The sequence below is a fragment of the Mustela nigripes genome, chromosome 13 (genome assembly GCF_022355385.1).
Source record: "Mustela nigripes isolate SB6536 chromosome 13, MUSNIG.SB6536, whole genome shotgun sequence".
Taxonomy (NCBI): domain Eukaryota; kingdom Metazoa; phylum Chordata; class Mammalia; order Carnivora; family Mustelidae; genus Mustela; species Mustela nigripes.
In genome coordinates, this window is record NC_081569.1 from 98171703 (window position 1) to 98195021 (window position 23319).

General features: G+C 37.3%; 1 protein-coding gene and 1 non-coding gene across 2 annotated transcripts; both read left to right on the plus strand.

Moving 5' to 3' along the window:
• Position 1: 1 nt before the first annotated feature.
• Positions 2–14977, plus strand: TMX1 (thioredoxin related transmembrane protein 1). Its single transcript, XM_059373191.1, has 8 exons — positions 2–235; positions 3584–3699; positions 5424–5469; positions 7689–7817; positions 10034–10079; positions 10180–10281; positions 10395–10461; positions 13203–14977. Exons 1-8 carry the CDS (start codon positions 84–86, stop codon positions 13376–13378), a joined length of 834 nt encoding a protein of 277 aa, XP_059229174.1. The 5' UTR covers positions 2–83; the 3' UTR covers positions 13379–14977.
• On the plus strand, positions 3805–3937 carry LOC132000474 (small nucleolar RNA SNORA70). Its single transcript, XR_009399332.1, has one exon. It is a non-coding gene; the product is annotated as a small nucleolar RNA SNORA70 (small nucleolar RNA).
• Positions 14978–23319: the final 8342 nt, after the last annotated feature.

A 23319-nucleotide genomic window follows, 5' to 3' on the forward strand; every position in this document is an offset into this window, starting at 1 on the left:
ATAAGCTCGTGAGGGCGGAAGTGAGGAGCGGCTGCGCGGAGGTGGGGGCTGCCGCGCTTGCTGTTGGGTGGGAGAGCTGCAGTATGACGCCCTCCGGGAGTCCCGTGGTTCCCGTGGCAATGATGCTGCTCTTGCTTTGGGGGGCTCCTTGGACCCACGGGCGGCGGAGCGACGTGCGCATCATTACGGACGAGAATTGGAAAGAGTTGCTGCAAGGAGAGTGGATGATAGAATTGTGAGTGTGGGACCGTTGTCTCGGGTCCCCTCGGTGGGCCGGAATGCCAGTGTCCTAGATCCGAGTCTGGACACCCCACTTCACCTGCATTCACCGCCTCCTGCGGGTCCCAGGTTCTCCAGTACTCCGCTCCGAGCCGTGGAGCAGGCGTCCCTGATTCTTCAGATCCTTTAACTCCTCTTCGGATCAGCTTGGTCCCACCCCCTCCTCGTTTCTTACCGGGGAATATGAAGTTTCTTCTAAAATGTGCACCGTAGTTTTGTTTTTAGCGCCTAAAAGACGGCGTTCAACTTGGAATTCACTCAGCTGCTCATGAATTTGGGGGTGGAGGTGGCTCGTTTGACTAGTTTCTATACAGTTACTTATTTTAGAATAATTCTTCACAATCTAATAGACTTACCTTATATCAAACTTTACAAAACAGGAAATTGAGCTGAACCTCGCTTCTCTTTTTGTCTAGTTATCCTTTAAAACTCCATTTAAAGGAATTTGAGACTCCTTTTTTATTTTATAGATTGGGTATATTTTTATTTAAGGTACTGAGTAAATTCAAGTTGGGTTATTGTTAAATTTTCTTTTCTCCTTCTCCGCATCTCAGTTTTCCTTTGGATGTGTGTTTTTGCAAAGTACTGAGTATCCTGGATTGTTACTCTTACCTCCAAGTGATATTGCTTTAAAAAATTAATGTATGAGTGTGATTATAAACTCTTAAGACCACCGGGTCATCACTTACTTTTCAGAGGAAATCATATATTTCCGGGGATTCTCTTATAATGTCTCTTCTGCATAGGTAGAAAATAAACCGCCTGCTTTTGCTATAGTTGCTAAATTGGTGGTGGTGGTATTACTGATACAAACACCACTACTGAGTGTTAACTGTACTAAACACTGCTAACCACTTTCTATACATTATCCTATTTAATTCTCTACAAATTCTGTAAGATGGGTATTATTTTCCTCTTTCTACAAGTGAGAGAAATACCTAAAGGCATCATTAATCTGGCCCAGTATGGCAATACTGGCTTCCTTTCTGTTTTCAAAGCCCAAGAGTAGGTATGCAATAATTGTTAGAACAGCCCCCTTCTTTAACAGAGTTCAGTGAGTTTTTCTGTATGCTTGGGTTGCCAGTTAATGGATGGAGGTGGATGTTCCTAAAGGAGAGTGCAAAAGGCCAAATCAATAACTCTATCGAGTCATAAAATCGAAAAGGCACAGAACATTTATATGGGGGAAAAGATAGGGAAAAATGTTTATGTAGTGTGCACGTAATCTGTAACTTAGTGAAATGAATTTTCAGACACCATTGAAGCTACAGGAGAGAGGAAATCTAATCAGAGACAACATTGGGTTTTTGTTGTCGTGAATAACTTGTTTTAGCTTGTGTCAATAAAATATTCATAGTTTCATGAATATTAAACAATAGTGATTATGAATTTATATGCAAAATACAGTCAAGTAATACATGAGGTTTTGTGTTTTTTTTTAAGATTTTAATTATTTATTTGACAGACAGAGATCACAAGTAGGCAGAGAACCAGGTAGAGAAGCAGGCAGAGAGAGAGGAGGAAGCAGGATCCCCGCCGAGCAGAGAGCCCGATGCGGGGCTTGATCCCAGGACCCTGGGACCATGACCCAAGCCGAAGGCAGAGGCTTCAACCCACTGAGCCACCCAGGCGCCCCTACATGAGGTTTTTTAAATTTAGCTTATTCAAGTAATGCATGAATTTTTTTTTTTTTTTTTTAGCTCATTTGATCAAACTATACAGTGGTAAAAAATTTATTAGATTTGAATTTAGAACTGCTCTGTGAAATTAGAATATACCGATTCTTTTTTTCCTTTAGCTTTCTGAGTTTGAGGTTAAGACTTTAAAATCATCTAAGAACAAAAGGAACCTGAAAACAGAGCCCGGTACTAGTCCTGTTGATAGTCTGCTCTTATTACAAGTTTGTTATTTGCATTACATCCATCCTGATCAGTTTTTTTTACAGAGATACTTACAGTGAAATATAATCTCTTGTTAAGGATTTGGACTTTTATGTATGGTACTAGTCTTGTTTTATAGCGCCAGTTACTTTTAGGAATTCTATTTTCATAAAATAAGTTCAAATATAATGAAATCTAGAAACTGTACTCTTGTTTTCAACAAGTACTCACTTTATTCTTCTTGGTTCCATTAAAAAAAAACAGGCAAATTAGAAGATGATATACAATAAAGTGAAGAATAAAACCCTAGAGAGAAATCAGGGCCTTGAAAGATGTGGAATATCAGAGGAGTAATTAAAAAGCTAATAAACTTACCCATAGATTTGTAAACCCGAGGTCTTAGAAACTGGCTGACCAAGGGCTGGCCAAAGGAATTTTGTTTGGCTTGCCTAGTGTTTGTGTCTGGGTTAAGTTTTGAGGTAGCATTTTTACATAAAAATGGAGATTTTCAGCTTCTTTTAAATAAGATAGAGCTGCTACCTAGCTATAATTCCCTTCCTGATGGTTCCCCTCTTTTTTTTTTTTTTTTTTTTTTTAAAGATTCTATTTATTTATTTGACAGGGAGAGATTACAAGTAGGCAGAGAGGCAGGCAGAGAGAGAGAGAGGAGGAAGCAGGCTCCCTGCTGAGCAGAGAGCCCGATGTGGGACTTGATCCCAGGACCTTGAGATCATGACCTGAGCCGAAGGCAGCAGCTTAACCCACTGAGCCACCCAGGCGCCCCGATGGTTCCCCTCTTAAGTAGGGCCGTGCATTTCCTTGTTCACCTCAGCCCTGGGCACTTCTATTTTTCCCGTGTGTGACTCCTGTAGTGCAAATTGTTAAAACCAGTGAACTCCAAATTTGATTTTGAGGTTTCTGGTGGCCACATACTTAGGGAGATATTCAAAGGTTTCGGTTTTGTTTTTGTTTTTGTTTTAATTGAGAGAAAGAGCACATGTCTGGGAAGGGGCAGAGCGAGAAGCTGACTCCCCTCTGCTGAGCAGGGAGACTGATGCATGGCTTGATTTTAGGACTTTGGGATTATGACCTGAGCTGAAGGCAGACACTTAACTGTCTCAGTCACTCAGGGACCCTGAGAAATTCATAGGTTTTTAAAGAGCTGTTTTGCATGTGAACTTAGGAACTAATTTTTGTGGCTTAAGAACTTACTCTCAGAATTATTTTTCTGTGATTAGCGTTATCATTTAATTTTGATTTCCAGAATGTTATACCCACAGTTGAAACTTTTTCATCTTCACAAAATTAGTCACTTTGCTATCTTGTTTTTGTATAAAATATTCTTCATGAACTATACACTTAGAATTTTTATCTCCATATGATCATATTAGAGTGCTTAACTTTTTTTCTGTTCTGTTTCTCAGTTACGCTCCATGGTGTCCTGCTTGTCAGAATCTTCAACCGGAATGGGAAGATTTTGCTGAATGGGGAGAAGATCTTGAGGTCAATGTTGCAAAAGTGGATGTCACAGAGCAGCCAGGTACTGTAGGTCTGTGGTTAGTCTTTGCAGATTGGGTTTATAAGTTCATCCTGTTTGCCACATCACTTGGTCTTAACTACATTTCATTAGGTTTTGAAAACATAACTGTACTACTTAAGCTGACTCACCCACCTCTCTGAGGAGGGATCCTTGTGCAGTGGCTGTAGAAAGCAGGTCTGTGGTTGTATATGCAGCTCATTCCTTTTATGTGTTGCTCTAAGGGACCTTGGAAACATTACCCTCTCCTCATTCTTGCCCATTTAACTGCCCCTGATCTTTCTTTCCTTTGTATCCCAGGGCCCAGATTAGCGTGTAAGATGCCTTTAAGAAGTCCTAGAATACTGTGGATGCCAAGCCATCATTTGCATCTATACCAAGCTTCAGAATAAGAATCTGGTTGAGGTTCTGTGTAGAGCCAAGATCATGTTCCCTGACGAGTGATCCGAATTTCTGAACTGGGTTTCAAATTTAATACCTGTGATTTGAGGACATGCTTTTAATAAATGGTTGTATATTTTAATCATGGTTGTGGAGTCAGACATACTCCTGAATAAGTGGCAGGCCTGTTCTTAAGGACACTTCTTTCTTAGGCCAGCCTCATCATACTTGCTCTTGGTCACAATAAACCTAGATTGTTGACTCTGTTCCCACCCCAGATGGCAATAATAGCTAAAGTTTATTGAGCACTTACCTAGTACAGATACTGCTCCGAGTGTTTTGCATTTATCCTGTATAATCCCATATAACCTTGTGGGGTAGGTAATATCCCCATTTTACAGATAAGAAAACTGAGGCATAGATTAATCGTTACTTAAGTTATTGCCTAACACATGGCTAATTTTTTTTTTGTTACTCATCTTATAAAAGGTTCAAAATATTCTCCATTTTTTTTTTTTAAAGATTTTATTTATTTATTTGACAGAGATCACAAGTAGGCAGAGAGGCAGGCAGAGAGGAGGAAGCAGGCTCCCTGCTGAGCAGAGAGCCCGATGTGGGGCTCGATCCCAGGACCCTGAGATCAAGACCTGAGCTGAAAGCAGAGGCTTTAACCCACTGAGCCACCCAGGCGCCCCAAAATATTCTCCATTTTTAACAAACGTTTGACTCTGCCTTTGTTTTTCGAATTTCAAATGCAATTTCATTTGATTTTAGATGTTTCTAAGACTACTGTTAAATTGTGCTTCCCCATTACTTATCGCTGGTAGTCTTATCATACAGTGGTATAAATGACCAAATGTTAATAAATACATATTCAGATCACTTAAGTAGTCAAACTTTTATGTACTTCTAGTTGAGATAATATACAATAGTGTTCATTTTTTTTAAAGTTGCTTTCAGTATGTAATTGGGATTTTTTTTCATTGTTACAAAGCTCAGCTGTTTTTAGGGATAATTTCATATGCTTTCCCCGTTAGTATTTAAATAATTCAGAATCAACTTTTTTTTTTTAAGATTTTATTTATTTATTTGACAGACAGAGATCACAAGTAGACAGAGAGGCAGGCAGAGAGAGAGGGGAAAGCAGGCTCCCTGCTGAGCAGAGAGCCCGATGTGGGGCTCGATCCCAGGACCCTGGGATCATGACCTGAGCTGAAGGCAGAGGCTTTAACCCACTGAGCCACCCAGGCACCCCTAGAATCAACTTTTAAGTAGTGATTGTTGGCTCATATAAAATCTGTTGTGTGTTCTTTCTTGTATTTATTTTTAATCTTTATCATTTTTAGGGCTGAGTGGACGATTTATCATAACTGCTCTTCCTACTATTTATCAGTAAGTATTTGAAGATTCTTTGTTATGGAGAAGGATGCATCATAGTATAATGAGAATAGTAGGCCTCTGGCCTGGATCATGTTTAAAGAGCATTATATTTAGTAAGGCTCATTTTGCTCTTAGCGCTATCCTAGGTGTCTTTAGGTGGATGGATGAGGTATCAAACTGTCCCTGGTCTCAGAACTTTGTAATTATTTTGGAGGGTGTTCACATGAAATGGTGTGATACCATATAGCGTAATAAATGATTATGAGCCCAGAGTTGTGTTAAGTCCTGTAGAAAGCTTGGTGAGGGAAAAAAAAATCACTGGGTTTAGGGTGGTTCCTGGAGAAATGGGGATGTGAACACAACCCTGAATTTTCAAAAGAGTACAGAAGTAAGCGTTCCATCCTTTGAATAATCTCATGAATGGTCATAAATAGGGACATGGTATGTTCAAAAATTGGCTAAGAAAGGGCTGTAGCTCAGTCTTCGGACAGTAGTAGGTGAAATGACAGTGCTAAATTGGAATGAGCAAGATTATGTAGTTTCTAGTATCAGATCTTTTAGTTTGAATTTTTCTAATAAACTGGGGATAGGAAATCTCCATTCTGTGCAGGCATACCTCATTTTATTGTGCTTCCCAGATACTGCAGTTTTTACAGATTGAAGATTTGTGGCAGCCTTGTATCAAGCCAGTCTATCCACCATTTTTCCAGCAGCATTTGCTCACTTTGTGTCTCAGTGTCACATTTTGGTAATTCTTGCAGTATTTCAAACTTTTTCATTACTCTGTTTCTTATGGTGGCCCATGATTACAGCTTGGTGAAAACTTAGATGCTGGTTTACATTTTTTAGCAATAAAATATTTTTAAATGAAGGAATATACTTTTTTTTTTAAAGATATAATGCTATTGCATTCTTAATAGACTATAATATAGTAAATATTTACATGTACTCGGCAACCAAAAAGTCTTGTGACTTGATTTATTGTGATAATTGTTTTACTGGGGTGGGACTGTGATACCACCAAGGTATGCCTGTACCTGTCTGATACCTTAAAGTTCATCTAGCTGGTGAGTTGAATGCCAGGAGGTACTTCTCATTTCAAATATGAAAGCAAGCTGGCAATTCTTTGTGTGTTTATAGCACCTTTTTTTTTGGTCATCTTTTTTATTTTCATGTTAATGCCTGTTTCCCTCTACCTTTGTATTCTTCCCTACTCCCTGTGTCTGTTTATGTCACCATAAGTATTACTGTCCCTTTTCACTCAGTCCTTTTCTCCACATGTCCTGATGTGGAGAAACATCATTAACTGGTGCTGATTATTTTTATCATCTTCCTTCTTAGTTCTTAACATCCCCTGAACTTACCTGGAATTTCCTGTCTTTCTTTAGCTTACATTGTTTATCATGCCTGTTCTTTTGCCTGTTGAACTTCTACCTATTTTTCAAAAGCAGCTCAAATGCCATTGCCTTTACAAAAAGTTTTTTTGGGGGTGGGGGGGCTTTTTTGTGGTCTTTGACTCTGAATGACTGAAGGATCCTCTAACCCTACTATAGGTAGTAGGGAGCTCTTGAAAGTTTTTGCACTTATGTGATAAAGAGAGAAGTATTCTATAGGATTAGACTGGCAGTATTATTGAGGGTAGTTTGGAAATAGTGAAGATGTAAGAGTAGAGAGAGCATTTTTGAACCTATGAGAACTCCATACACAGGGAATGGGAAGGAAGGAGGGGGCTGTCAGGAAGAATGCAAAGTAGACTGTAGAGTAGAATGACTGAAATAGGAAGGGAAATACGATCAGATACCTTCAGTAATTTAAAGTAGCATGGTTAAGATGATGTTATTAGGGCTGAAAATACCAGAAAAATGCCTTAAATTTTTTAACCTATATACTTAGAAGTAACTAGTAATTAATACGTGCAGACACTGTTCTAACAACTTTTCGTAGTCATTCCTTTATAAGGGCATCACACATTTATTGAGATATAATTGATTTATTATTTCATTGTTTTATTATTTGGAAAGGTAAGACTAGTCTGAAGGCTTATGATTGTTTATAACCTTGTTTAAATAAATTTGAAGCTAAGATGTTATGAGTGCAACTAGTTTGTTACTTGTGCATTATTAATGATTTTGAATATAAGGATTGATTGTAAAATGAGGTTAAAAATAGCAAAACAAATACAAAGTTTATTTATTTGGTTCTGTTTAATACATGATTCTGGTCCTCTTTAGTTGTAAAGATGGTGAATTTAGGCGCTATCATGGCCCAAGAACTAAGAAGGACTTCATAAACTTTATCAGCGAGAAAGAGTGGAAGAGTATTGAACCTGTTTCATCATGGTTTGGTCCAGGTTCTGTTCTGTAAGTATGAGGATTTTTCTTTTATTTATTTCAGAATTAACTGGACCAGTTACATTTTGTAGAAATAAAGCATTTATAGTGGGTTTTAATTCTTGGACCCTTAAGGTACATTCATATTTGCTGTGATATTTTTAGTTTTTTTCTCTTCTGAGACAAAAATACTTTGATCCTTGTTAAGCTAAAAGGAGGAATTCACTAGAATTGAAAGGCTTTTCAGGAATATTTTAGCTCTGTGGATTATGGTCATTTTTTTTTAAATTTTTTATTTTTTATAAACATATAATATATTTTTATGCCCAGGGGTACAGGTGGGTGAATCTCCAGGTTTACACACTTCACAGCACTCACCAAAGCACATACCCTCCCCAATGTCCATCACCCCACCTCCCTTCTCCCAACTGCCCCCCCACCCCCAACAACCCACAAACCATAAGTGACTCTTAATCTCACAAAACAAACTGAGGGTTATGGTCATTTCTATCATCAGAAACTAATCAATCGTCTTGAGCAGTATGATGGGTAAAGTTATCATTTGAGCTTAATACTGAAATAAGAAGTTTTAAACATATACCTCCTCTTGCTACCTTTAGATTTCAGTTCTTAATGTGATTGAATTATTCTACCCATCTGAATGGGTAGAACAAAAAAATAATGAATAATAATAAATGTATGGATGAATAGTGATCCTAATGGCCTGAGTAACCACTGGGCTTAATATATATAGCTAGATATATGGAGTAGTAAGAATTGGAGACAGCTAGCATATTTCCTGTTACCTGTTGGGGTGTAAGGCCTCACAGGTTTTTGAGAGACATCTAGAAATAACTGAGTTTTGCTGAGGTCCTCATGGACTCATGCTGGTGTGATTAAGCTATCTCTTCCTATCTTCTCACCACACTTGCTCTTGGAGGATGGGGGGGGGGGGGTTGTTACACAATGGTCTAAGAGAGAAAAATGCTGTGGATTCTGGGAGTGGAGGAAAGATGATCCATAAACAGTATATTGAAATAGAATTTTGTCTTTAGCACCTTTCCCTTACATCTTTCTTCCTGTGAGAATCTGAATTGAATTGTCCTGTATTTGTCTGAATTCCGCCTACTGAACCACCATGCCAACCCAGTTAAGGCACCTAATATTCCTGATAGAGCCTAATTAGTGCTGACTGTAGTGAGGCTATGTAGTGCTTTGTTTCAGTTCCTTGTTCCTCTTCCCATTTTGCAATTTAAACAACAGAAGGAATATGATTGAATCACTTTTTTATGTTGAACGAAATGCAACTGACTGTTAATTTGAAATCTCATAAATGATTTCTCCCTTCTCCAGTAGAAGAAGGGGTTGCTTGTAAGTTTTTGTTGAATCCTCAGGGATTCAACAGTCCATGTCTTTGGTCTTGGTGGACCAAATAAAAGGTATTTTCAAGTGTTACTGTGGTCACCCCCCCCAATGATGGGCAATGGGTTAGGTGATCCTGCGTACAGGAACTTTCGCTTAGGTGTGAATTAGTTTATGTGTTGGTAGCAACACCTGCACCGGAGGGGAAACAGTTGGGACCCCACAAACCCTTTTAGTTCTCGAGCATACGTTTCTAACTGCCCATCTAAACTACTTGGGTTTATGTGAAAATAATAATTATTTTTATTTATATTATTAGTATTTATTTCCTGTGTAATTTCTTTGTATATCATTAAGCTATATCAAACTAATGTATTATAAGTTTTATTTAATTGTAATACAAAAGGGGGTTAATTCAAGGATCAGTTCCACAAGTGCTCCCAGTTCTTCCTTCAGAATCCCTCTTCTGGTCATTTTTTGAAGAATTTTAAGGATCAATAAGAGTTGCCATTGGCTTACAGTACACTTGACTCTAACTGGCTCCATAGAGCTTGTAAGCTGTTATTCAGAGTATATTGGAGAAATCATCAGGTGAAAGTCTAATGGCAAAGCAATCGGGAAAAGGAAAAAAGTTACCAAGTGTTTTATTTATGAGGACATCACATAGTGACAACAATTCAAGATTAATTTTCATTAATGAGACTTTTTAATACAGGCTTGAAATCAGTGATGTATCACTAATCTTGATTAACACTAGCAATAAAATCTATCATGTCAGAGAAATTATAGAAATTTACCCAGAAGGGAAGGTATAGATACACACACGTTCTGCTTCAAAGCTGTGCGATTTACTCAGTTTCTCAGGGCTCTCTCCTTTCTTTCAGGATGAGCAGTATGTCTGCACTCTTTCAGCTCTCTATGTGGATCCGGGTATGGGCTAAAGTTTTATTTCTATTCTTAACATTTTTGGCACCACCCCTTTATTTTAAACAACCAGGTTTTTAGTTTATTTTTTTAATTTTCATTTTAGACTTGCCATAACTATTTTATTGAAGACCTTGGATTACCAGTTTGGGGATCATATGCAGTTTTTGCTTTAGCAACTCTGCTTTCAGGACTACTACTAGGACTTGTAAGTATTTAGTTTTTCAGAGTACTAGGAAAAAATCCTTTACATCTGATAATTTAATATAGTTACACTAGCTCTGTCACATACATTGAGATGTCTTCTGTTTGTTTTTTTAGTGTATGATATTTGTGGCAGATTGCCTTTTTCCTTCAAAAAGGCGCAGACCACAGCCATACCCTTCCAGTAAGTATGGTTTTTAGTGTTTATTTTTTATTCACTGTAATCCTGTTCATTTCTGTTAATACAATCACAGCTCTAACAGATTGCCCTTCTAGCTTAGTGTTCTAAATGTGGAATGATAGGTTATATTGGAAGGGGCAGGGAAATATTTATTTCATGTAAGAATGACAGCCTGGTGGATTTTGAAACAGTTATTTTCTTGGCTTTTATGATGTAGAAAATTTTAACATTGCATATAACTTGTAGATATTTAATGACATTGATCTGATGTCATTTTATTTGAGCCATCATATTCCTGGATCCATTTGAGTATACTTGAATCAGAAGAAGTTGAATATATTCTGCTCTTGAAGTCATTCATTATTATAATGACCACATTTGAAGATTTTTCTTTGTATGTTAGCCAAGTCTGTTTTTACGGTAGGATATTGGGAAAAGTAATTCCCGTAGCTGATTTAGGAGTGGCATTGACATGGTACTACAAGATGAGTTTATATAATTAGAAGTATTCACTCTCAAACCTGCATTTAATCTTGAAAATTACAGTGTTATAGAAGCCCCCCTCTTTGCTGTTTATAAAGAACTTTCACATTGCGCAATCCCTTTCACTTTCCTGTAACTCTGGATTTCATAAATGATACTCTTTCCTTTTTGTGGTTGAAGAAAGTAAGGCTCAGAGAGATGAAATATTTTTCCAGGGTCACACAAAAGTGACAGTGGAGATTAGGGCCTAAATTAGACTGTTGGCATGACATTTTCATTGTGCTGCCTTTCATGATTTAGGATTTACTGAGGTCAGGACTCGTGAAATGAAGTCAGTGGAGATTGCTGATAACTTACAGATTATCTTTTCATTTCTTCGATCATTACGTCAGTACTGAAAAGGACATATACAGGGGAAGGAATCATTTTATCCAGCAAGAGCCAGTGACCTCTAGGGAAAGAAATGCAAGCACAGATTACTTTGTAAAAGACAATTTAAAAGTTGGTGAATGTACATTTAATATTTATATCACTTGAAAAACCTTAACAAATTCGTCTCTTAAGTTATCTGTGGCACGACTGATAGATACCACAGTTCAGTGTGATACCGCACCTTCTATAGCAGGCCACATGATTTAAGTTGTTTTCTAGGATGTATTTAGCTTAGATTTTGAGTTGCTAGGGAAAGACCCAACCCAGTCCAGCTTTAAGCAAAATAGAACTTTATTGCCTCAGGGAGCAAGGAAGTCTGAGGGCAGAGATGGCTGGATCCTAGGGCTTAAATGTTAAGATGTTGTGTTTCTGAATTGCTTTGTTTTCTATGCCTTAGCTTGTTCCATTTTTGGCTCTTTTTAGTCCTTCGTGTAAAATGATTAAGCTCACAATCCAGAGTAAGGAGGAGATACACTTTTCCACTATACCCGCCTATCTTTAAAAAATTGTGGTGTACTCTACTAGTGTAAAGAGCTCACTTGTTTGGAACAACCACTGTAAATCAGGGTTTCTCAACCTGGACACGTCTCACATTTGGGCTGGTTAATTCTTGTGACAGACTGTCTTTTGTACATTGTTGGATGTTCGGCAGCATCCCGCTGGTTGGAAATACCACCACTCCTCTTAGTTGTGACAACCAAAAATATCTCCATACATTGCTAAATGTTCTTTTGGCCAGGGGTGTAGGGTGGGGGCGGGAGTGGGGCAAAATCATCCCTGGTGGAGAACCACTACTGTGAACTGTAACAGGTGCTTACCACAACTACATGCTCTGTGGTACAGGGAAGGGGCTATTAACCCAACAGAAAGAGGGGTGCCAGCCCAAACAACAGATTGTTCACCATGTGGTAATCACTTTGGTGTTTTCTTCTGCCTTGCACCCTCGCGTCTCCCTACTCTCTTCTAGATTGCCCAAGATTAGGGGCAGTCTAGGATCATTGAACAGGCTGAAGCTCCTTGGCCCAGTTCTGTATCTCTTAGTAACCTGGTATGTTCTAAGTTTAAGCGAACTATCAATAGGCCTGTTAAAAAAATGGAAAGGGTATGTGTGTGTGGACAGAGTTAAAAATTCATTGTGCTGTACTCTTAAGATTTGTACATTTTATTATTTGTAATTATATTTTAATGAAATTATGTATGTAAGGAAGAACATTTCTGAAACTCCCTGGAAAAAACCTGGATGGGAATATAACCTTCAATTGTAAATGTCTCATTCTTGTTCGCCTGGGAACTGAAACAAGGATAGTGTTGGAGTTTGTTTCAGTGTACTTGTTCACTGGAAGATTTAATAGCAAATTAAGGTGGTTCTAGTGAATGCAGTGCATGTTCTTACAGCATCCACATTCATAGCATTAATTTTGATTTATTAATTTCAGTTTGGTTCATAAACAGGCAGGTAATTGTAATGCATTTGGTAAGTAAAATGGATCTTCCTAACCACTTTTTGTGTTTATGGTGTCACTCTTAAAGGTGACTTTTCCTTTTGGAAATCTAAACTTATGGTTGATAAATAAGTGGCAAAGCAGTTTGTGGGCATATGAATTATGTCTTCATTTTACTCTAATGCAGATCTGTTACAGCAACAACAACAACAAAAATCATTTCTGGTCTTGATCTTTTTTTTTTTTTTTTTTTTTAAATGCTCACCGTGAATGTTGTTATGTTATTACTGACTGTATTCCTTATGTTGTACTTTTCATCTCAGTGACTTACTTATTTTATAACTGGAAGTTTGTACCTCTTAATTCCCTCTGGTCTTTATTTTTAAGAAAAATTATTACCAGAATCTCAACCTTTGCAAAAAGTGGAGGAGGAACAAGAGGATGATGAAGATGATGTTTCAGAAGAGGAAGCAGGAAGTAAAGAAGGAACAAACAAAGACTTTGCACAGAATGCCATAAGACAACGCTCTGTGGGTCCTTCATTGGCCACAGATAAATCCTAGTTGGTTTTTATTAATACCATAATATTTTGGCAAAAAGAGAAGATTGAACATTTCTTTTGGTTTGAAGTAAACTGTGACATGCTTGTACATTGCAGGGTTCAGTCTAGATTGTCATTAGATTGAACAGACTACCTTCAGAAAATAAAAGTAGCACTATGTAAAAATGCATAAAAATGTTTGAAATAGGATTTAAGAATGGCAGTGATGGTTTAAACAATTCTTTAATTTTTTGAAAAATGTGGTGCCAAGCAATAAGATTTCAGTATGTTTGTTTAATAATCTGTTTCAAGTTTTCTAAGTTGAAAAATTACATTTCCCGAACACTGCATTATTGAGGTAGTTAAGGAGATTACTTTGGAGAAAAAGATTTCTCATTTGGTATAATTTTTCTCAGTTTCACTGTGTGAAAAAAAGAACATATTTCCCATAAATGGGAACTTTGCCCATTGTCTCAAGAAATGTGTATTTCAGTGACAACTCTGGTGGTTTTAGAGATAGAGCCCAAAATTTCATCATATTTTTAGATTATGCAACTAATAAAAACTACCTTGCTTAATTACAGTTTTTTACATGTGATAATACAGGATATGCTACTGATTTAGGAAGTTTTTATATAAGTCGATGGTGTTGTCTTGATTCCTGTAAAGATTGGTTATCGTTTTTGTTCCCCCCGTTCAGTGTACAATTTGTATTTTTCTTAACCATGGATTACATTTTTCATTTTCCAAATTGGATAATTTTCTGGAAATATTTTTCATTCTTAATAAATAGCCCTTTTTTGTTGTTTTAAACCGAAGTGGGCTGAGGGATCCTTAAAATTGAAGAGCTGTCTACCGATCATTTAAAATTTTGGCCATTTCAGATTTTATATCATTCTGTTGAACTTCTACTTGAACTTTTTTTTTTTTTTTTTTTTTTTTTGGATATGAAGGTGAACATTCCTGATTTTTATCTGATGTTGTGGAAAAGCCTTGATATTTTACATTTTGAAAATTCATAGAAAATTAGTTTGATATAAAATAAAGTTAGCATTCTACTCAGGAAAAAGTATTGTTTAGTGTATGTTTTCAATGTATAGTCATCCTCACAAAGTTCTTAATTTTACAAAGTCTGTATATGCTTGCTGTTTAAAAAATCATAGCATTCTTACATTTTGGACATACAGAATCTGTGTTCTGCTGTACTTTTTATTGTGTTGTATTTCACAATTGGGCACATCAGCAGTATGGGACATTTAGTATGGTTTTACTTTATAGAGAGTTAGAGCACAGAATTTTTACCTTAAAGCAAAATTGGGGAGGGGTACTGGGTGGCAGTAAGAATTGTATTATTTACAAGAAGGGAGAAAACCATAACTCAGAGTGAATCACTTGTCCATTATGTAATAGTTTCTGTAATGTCCTCTTTTGTCTAGATTCTGCTTCTGTGTGAATTCATTAGACTTACACAGTATCATAATGTACAGCAGTTTTCTTGAAAGGCCTTGCCTTTAGAATATTAAATATTCTACTATTGCAGAGTTTGGATGTATAATAATTTTGTGTTGCTTTAGAAAAATAGTCTAAGCACAAAATAAACTTTTCTAAGCACTTCATTAAAGCTGGAGATAAGTGTGATTTCTGGATAGAAAATTTTAATTACTTTGTGTTTATTGATGTTCCAATGAATAGTTGTGTCACTGTATGTGTTCTTGATCTGTACAGTCAAAAGGCTAGAGTCTTACACATCTTTTTCTTTTTCTTGAGATGACAGAAAAACAGTACTCTTTAATCAGGCATGTTGTTTTCTAGTGTTCTGGTATACGCGGCATAGATTTTAAGTTTCTAAGTGGTTAGAAAATACGATATATGTAGAAAATTAAAAGCAGCCTGAATAGGCAGAGACATGATATTTCAGAAAACATAATCTTGCATTCCATCAGGACTCTGGCATCTCTCCAGTGACTCTTAAGTCACTTTAGACATCTGAATAATCAATTTTCGGTCACACCAGCAACACGCAGAAACTATACGGGATCATTTTACCTTTAACAGATCCCTTTTGTTTCCATTACTGGGTTAACGGTGCTCTATATGGCAGTTTAGGAGAGATTAAGATGCAGTATGAGCATTCTGGAGAACTCTGCTCCCCACTCCCAGTAATTATTCAGTGCTACCACGGAAGTGGAAAATCTGATCACTCCGATGGAGAATTCAGTTCTAGCACATACTGCCTAGATACTTAATGAGCAGGAATGAGAAGAGTTGTAATGAAGAGTCCTGTGTATCTCCTAGTAGCTTCCATTCACCAGGGTTTTTTTTTTTTTTTTTTAAGATTTTATTTATTTATTTGACAGACAGAGATCACAAGTAGGCAGAAAAGCAGGCAGAGAGAGAGGAGGAAGCAGGCTCCCTGCTGAGTAGAGAGCCCGATTCAGGGCTCCATCCCAGGACCCTGGGATCATGACCTGAGCCGAAGGCAGAGGCTTTAACCCACTGAGCTACCCAAGGACCCCAGGATTCTTTTTCCTTCACATTCTTGCCAACATTTGCTATCCCTTCTCTCTTTGAGATTTAGCCATCCTGACAGGTGGAAGGTGATACCTCATTGTGGTTTTGATTTGCATTTCCCTGAGGGTGAGTGATGTTGACCATCTTTTCATGTGTCTTTTGGCCATCTGGATGTTGTCTTTGGAAAATTGTCTAGTCGGGTCCTCTGCCCATTTTAATCCAATCATTTTGGTGTTTTTGGTGTCAGGTTGTATAAATTCTTTATATATTTTGGATATTAGCCCATGACTGGATAGATCATTTGCAGATAACCTTTTCAGATAATCTTTTCAGTTATTCAGTAGGTTGCCTTTTTATTTTGATGTAGTTCCAATAGTTTATGCTTTTGTTTCCCTTGTTTGAGGAAACAGAAAATGTTGCTAATGTCAACGTCAGAGAAATTACTGCCTTCTTCTAGAAGTTTTATGTTTTTAGATCTTAAATTTAGGTCATTAATCCATTTTGAATTTATTTTTATGTATGGTGTGAGAAAATGGCCCAGTTTCATTTATAAATGATGCTTTGAAAGCAGTTTTCTGTCAGGATGTGTCCTTATTGAGTCTAGTGCATCAAAGGCATTGTTCTGGATGCTATTACATTATGAGATTAACATTAAAGTAAACATTTTGACTCATTTTAGGGTTACCCAGAATATTCTGATCCATCACAACAGTTTAAAGTAGAAGTCTTTCAACAAATTATTTTTGTCCAGTTTTATTGAGGTATGATTGACAAAACAAATTACTTTTGATATGGCTCTTTTATTAATAAAATGATTGATTTGGGGTGGAATTTGAGTGGTCCTACTAAGTAATTTTATAATGGTAAAAGTAAAATTTTAAGTATCTTGCAGATTTAGATTTGTATTGTGTATAAAGCAACTTTTGCATTTGTTTTAAAACCATTAAAAATAGAACAATGATAAATTTAAATTGGAACTTTGATATTACACAAGTAGTAAGGTCAAGTTATACACTTGAACAGATCTAAAATATATCCTTTCTTTTAATGATTATTTCTTTTGACTCATTAATTACAAAAGGTGGTAATGTCAGTATTGTGGCCATTAGTGAAATCAGCTGTTTCTCCTTTCTACCCACCTGGCTGTCTGTGACATTATTTTTACACCTATTTTGGTTGTGTTTTGACAACTCAAAAGACTGGTTGTATCCCTGAAAATGAAAATATGAAAAATGAAAAAAAGAAGTCAGTTGACCAAATAGAGTTTTGATTCTCTGGAATTTCTTTCAAATCCAAATATAATTAAGGTCAGTTTTAAATTGAGTGAAAATATACTTAATTTTGAAGAATAATTTAAGTAATTAAGTATTTTTGAAAAACTTTCCTAGGTTCCGTGTTTTTAATACAGTATGTCACAGAAATAAGGTTACTAGTAGATTGCGGATACCAACCCCAGTACTTAGGAAAATTCAGCTTATTGCTACCTGAGCATTCTGAAGAAAATGTCTCTGAACTGAAGATGTTTCTGCTTCCACAGAAGCATACATACTATATACTTGGTTGCAAATTTTAAATGAAATCAACTTTATCTCACCCTCCCCCCAACCTAACTAATTCCTGAAACTATTTTAACAAATCCTCTGTTGTTCCATGAAGATGTCTCACATTCCCTCTGTTGGTTTAAAGTCAGCTCAAATCCCTTAAGTGCTTTTGGCCCACAATATTTTTTCTTTAAAAACTAAACTAAAATGTAGGTTTTCACCCTTCCCTGGCAGTTAAATCAGATTATGTCTTGTGATATTTCTTCTCACATTTATTTTATCAATTAACTGAGTGATAGAGCAAGTCACAACACATCCCTTGATCTCAATGTATGAGTTAAGTGATTTCTGGAGTTCTCTGCCTTTCACAAGATAGTCAAGGCATTCATAAGTTGTCTCTAAAACCTGATTGTCATCACCTTGAGCCCTGAAAATACTTTAGTGTGAGACAAAGCATACTCTTGGGCAGAGACTTGGCAGAAATCAGGAGACCTTAGATATAAGTCTTGTCTCTGTCCCTGTCTAGGAATGTGACTACAACCTCTCTACACTGATGGTTCATTTTTGTGAAATGAGTGTAAGTCAAGTAGTCTAGTTGTTGGATAAATTACTTTGAGGAAGTTTTTGAAATGAACAGTGAAGTTATTTGCAACTTTAGCTTCCTGGGCAGGTTTCCTAGAATATTAATGCCACAGGAATGAATACAGTTGAATAGTCAAACTGTTCATGTTGACAGTAAACTGGGTGTCACTAGGCACCAGCTTGGGTCCTCAGTCTACCTAGATGGGGGAGCAGGAAAAGCCAAAGGCTATTTAGGCTGCCTTCACTATCATTGTAAGCACTGATGTCTAGTCTACTCTCTTGACATTTACATCCTTCACAGCAGAACTGAGATTTTCCATTCTCCATCTTCTCCGCAGCCATATTCTTCAAGAAAAGCTGACTCCCTCCTCACCTACTAGGGTTGAGTTTGGATTATTAAGACTTGATGATCCAAACCAGTGACTAACATCATCAATGGTCCAGCTTGAGCCAGTGAGGAGGTGGGGGCTTTTTATAAGGTTTCTGCTTAAAAATGAGGACTCAAAGGAGATGTCTTTTTCTTTTGGAGTTGGCTATTTTCTTAGAATTTTGTGACCACCTCACAGCCCGAGGATGAAATGAACCAATGGGGCATAGCCAAGAGGATCAGAAAAGCAAAGCGAGAGCACATCCTACCTCCAGACATCTTGTTATTAGAGGTCATTTTCCTTATTACCTAACCATGTTGAATAAGGCTTTTCAGTTACTTGTAACTAAAGTTACCAGCATGTCACCTTTCTGGACTTTGTGAGCAATGGCGTCTTGATTTGGCTTAACTCAGCTCAATTCCATGATATTTTCAGATTGCTCACCTCAAGCTGTGTGGTTTATTTTTCTTCCCGTGACATTCCAAGGTCAGGAAGAAGAGTTATCTTTATATATGTGGTTGAAACTAATTAATGGGGTAAATCAGATGTACTCCAAACAGGTTTGGTAATGAAAAGTTAAGAGAGTATAGTTTTCTTTTGGGGGAGCTTTTTTTTTTCTTTTTTTTGGCTCACATTTTTGTTACGTTAATGTTAGGATCTATAAGCATTAGAGATGAAATCCTGGAAGCTAAAAATTGTATGTTGAGTGTAAGCATAGCTAGCCGTGTAGCATTCACTCAGGTTTTGAGCATGAAATAGCCGTGTTAGGCTTGTAAAATCCTCTTTTATTTGGATTTTGTGTTTAGTGAGTAAAGCTTATATTTGACAGCGACTTAAGTTTTCTACTGAGAATGAGAATATGAATTTGAAGATGGTAAGAAGGAATTATTTTGCCATTCTGTTCCATTTGAGGTGGAGCAAATAAAGGGCGAGGTAATAAAGGGTGAAGTTTGTTTATGTCTTCTGGAGTGTTTCTCTCTTCTACGTTTATTGTTTGTTGTCAAGATTAAATGAGAATGTATGTGAAAATGCCAGTCATAACTTAGCACATGCAAACGGCTTGATAGGGAATGTTTCTTAATCTGATGTTTATGAAAGGGGATTCCAGCTGAATAACCCTACTGCTTAATAGACTGTAATTTGCACTGTAGTTTGAAGTGTTGATTTTGCAAACCTGTTGAGAATGCAGTTACCTTTTTTTTTTTTTTTTGATGTCTGAGCTCCTTGTCAATGTATGCTTTGATACCTTATTATTGGAAGAGTCACACTGCTTGCTAACTTTGAGTTATATGCTACATGTAAAAATTATTAGTTATATTTGGTGTTTATATATGAGTCCAAGTTGTTAAATGGCTCGAGCTTTCAGGCTCATTTTTGTTCTGAGGATGTGCAGATTGTGCAAAATGACGTGTTGCGTATCCTCACCCTTGGATATGAGCTTACAGGGAAATTATAGTATACAAAGATAAGACACTGATGGGTTTTTCATTAATGGGCTATTTTTTATTCTGGAATGTATCCTCCTTAATGTTTTTAAAATTAAAAATGCCAGATTTTTAAAAAATGATCTTACCTTGGTAAAGTTAAGCATTGACAGTCTCTTGTGAGTATCTTAAGTTTAGAGAATTTTAGTGGGCCATAACATTTTGAAATCTGGGAACCACCTGAAGTTTCTTCCCTAGTCAGCTCTTGAAGGACAAAGAATAAGAATTCCAGTCTCCTCACAACCAATTTCTTATTTCTTCATAAATTTTTCTCTGAGTGGAGTTACTGGAAGCCATGCCATATTATGCAACTGAAGGCTTAAATGCTCTGTTCACAATGTTAAATAGAACCCAAGTCTGATCAAGCAGGGCTGTTGGCTTATAGGAGATCTAGCAGGTCACAGTTTGTATTACTGTGCAATGGAAGCCTGTAGTAACCTCATTTTTCTGTGTCTCTGTGTTATGCTGGACTCATCAAGGAGAACAATTGAATTTTTGCTTCATCAGTAACATTTCCACCTGTTCATATAGGGAGATCATTTTAAATCTGATACCGGTGATAAGGAATAGAAAGTAACAGTTGGGTACAGTGAGGGTCTATATAGCCTTATTATTTTTTTCTGGCTGAAGCATCATTATTACATATAGTAGCAAGGAGAAGTACCCAAGTTAGGTTTGTATCAGTCACTTTCATGTTCTGGCACTACAAAGCTCAACAAATGTTGCTTAGTATATTTCTTAGCTATTTACCACTGATCTTGAGGTAGACAAAGCTCTGACTTCACACAAAATGGTTTTTATTAGAATATTTTCCATTTTATTTCTCTAATAATATTCTGCCCCATGATCCCCACGGATTTACTTTATCTCTCCTGTGAGGTATTGTTGGTGTTTTGTTTTTGTTTTTTTTTTTTGAAGATTTTATTTATTTGATAGAGACTACAAGTAGGCAGAGAGGCAGGCAGAGAGAGAGGAAGGGAAGCAGGCTCTCTGCTCAGCAGAGAGCCCGATGTGGGGCTCAATCCCAGGACCCTGAGATCATGACCTGAGCCGAAGGCAGAGGCTTAACCAACTGAGGCACTCAGCCACCCCTCCTGTGAGGTATTGTTAAGAATACTTTACTCACGGGGCACCTGGGTGCCTTGGTCTGTTGACCCTCTGCCTTCAGCTAAGGGCAGGATCCCAGAGTCCTGGGATGAGCCCTGTGTCCCTGGGGGAGTCTGTTTGTCCCTCTCCCTCTGACTTTCCCCTGCTCATGTTCTCTTGTGCTCTCTCTCTCCCAAATAAATAAATACAATCTTTAAGAAAAACACACTTTACTCGAATGTACTGCTGTAGAGTTTACAAAGGGCTTCCACAAGCTTTGTCTCATTTGACTCACAACATCCTTAATGAGTGGACAGAGCAACTATTATTACGTTACTGTTAAGGAAATTGAAACTCAGGCCAAAAGACCTTTGGTTACACAACCATTAAGGGGGTGGATTTAAGACTTGAACCTGGGCATGCACTTCGGTAGAGTTCGGTGTTTCTCAGATTATCTTAAGCTCACTAGTTCCACAAGATGTCATGAAGAAGAGTCTCATGGTAGAATGAGTTAGGGAAAGCTTGTATATGCTGCTCCTTCTGGATGTTCTTAGTTTAGTCTAAAATCCCTGTGCCAGTAAGACCAGGTTAACTTTGTTTAACCTGATGCTTCCCTTTATTTGAACATAGAACCTCTTTTTAAATTAACATTCTTTAAACATCTCAAAGTGTTAGTTTCCCTTAAAGTACACTTTGGGGAAGTGTTAATGTAGGAACTTCTATACCATGCTACCCTCACCTTATAGGAGGCTTCCTTTATGGTACCTCATAATTTACGCTTCCTACTCAGTTGAATGCTGGCTTCCTGAAAATATACCAGAATAATCTTATTGATTAAGCAAAGCTGAATTTATTCTTTACCATGGTTAGGATAATCACTTCATTGACAGAGTCTTAGTATACTGTGTTCTGGAAAGAGGGAGAACAAAGGCAGATTATTTGAGGTCTTTTGGGGTCTGGTTTAAGGTGGGTGTCTTGACTGGAGGTCTTCTTTATACTGGACAAATTTAGGACTAGAATTTTAGAGTAAATCTTGAAAAGTAAATAGTCATTCAGTGCTACCTGTTCTAAGAAGAGAGTGTATACTTTGCTTAAGGGAAGGTGTATAGTCTAGTGGTCAGATAATTGACTTTGAGGAAGTTCTTGAAATGAACAATAAAGTCTTTTGCAACTTGAGCTTTCTGGGGTAGTTACCTAGAATATTAATACCATGTGGATGAAGACAGTAGAATAGTAAAGATGTTAATGTTGACAGCTATGTGATTGCAAGTAGTTTCAGTTCTCAGTATCACCCTCTTACTGCCATTCTTTGGTTTGAGCTGAGAAATTCATAATGGGCTGTGGTCCCACAATCTTTACTATAGATCTTCACTGATGTTTGTGGCATTGTGATCATGTATCACGTTTCCTAGATGGTTGTTTCAACATCCATAAAGTTACTTTTTTTAAAAAATTTTTCTTTTCATAGATCATTTGTTTAATTATACGGTGGGACACCAGTTGCATGGCAGCATTTAAAACTTGCAGGAGCACCTGGGTGGCTCAGTCATTAAGCATCTACCTTTGGCTCAGGTCATGATCCCAGGGTCCTGGGATCGAGCCCCTCATGGGGTTCTCTGCTCAGCGGAAGCCTGCTTCTCCCTCCCCCACTCCCCCCGCTTGTGTTCTCTCTCTTGCCATCACTCTGTCAAATAAATAAATAAATAATTCTTTAAAAAAATTAAAACAAATTTGCCATCACCCATCTGAGCCCCTCATAACGGAGAGCTTCTAGGAGAAGGGCTATGATCAAAGTTTGTCGAGTACCTTTTAAACCTGAGCCAAGAGTGCCCAAATTAAGATGGAAGAACAGTTTTCATTTTCATCATGATGAAATGTCTGCAGTACCAGACATGAGATTATTAGGCAAATTACCTAATTTTGTCATTTCTTTGTTAGTCAGATCTCTTTAGAAGTTTTAAAGATGCCAGAGTGGTCTGCAGGGATATAATCATATCATTTACCCCTAAAACAGCACATGCTTCCTCTCAAGACACCAATATTATATCTAATGGGCTCCTGCTCAGTTCAATTTCCTGAATCTCTTGGATGAGGATTGCCGTGGTGGGAACTTTATAGGCTTAGCGGCTTTGTCTAGCTCTTGTGCTTTTTTCTCAGAACATGTAGCACGTAAGATGTCTCCCTATTTCTAGGCCACTTGCAAAGTGAAATAAAGAGTTTATCAGAGAAAAGAAAGCAGTCTAGGATCCGCTATGAGTGGCTAAGGTTTCAATTTTCAAAACAAGGCCCAATTTTTCTCCTTTCACTAATTCACCTTAATTACATTTTCTAAGAGGCAGATGAATGAGTCAGAGTGGCTGATATCAAACTGTTCTCTAGGCAGGTGTCCAT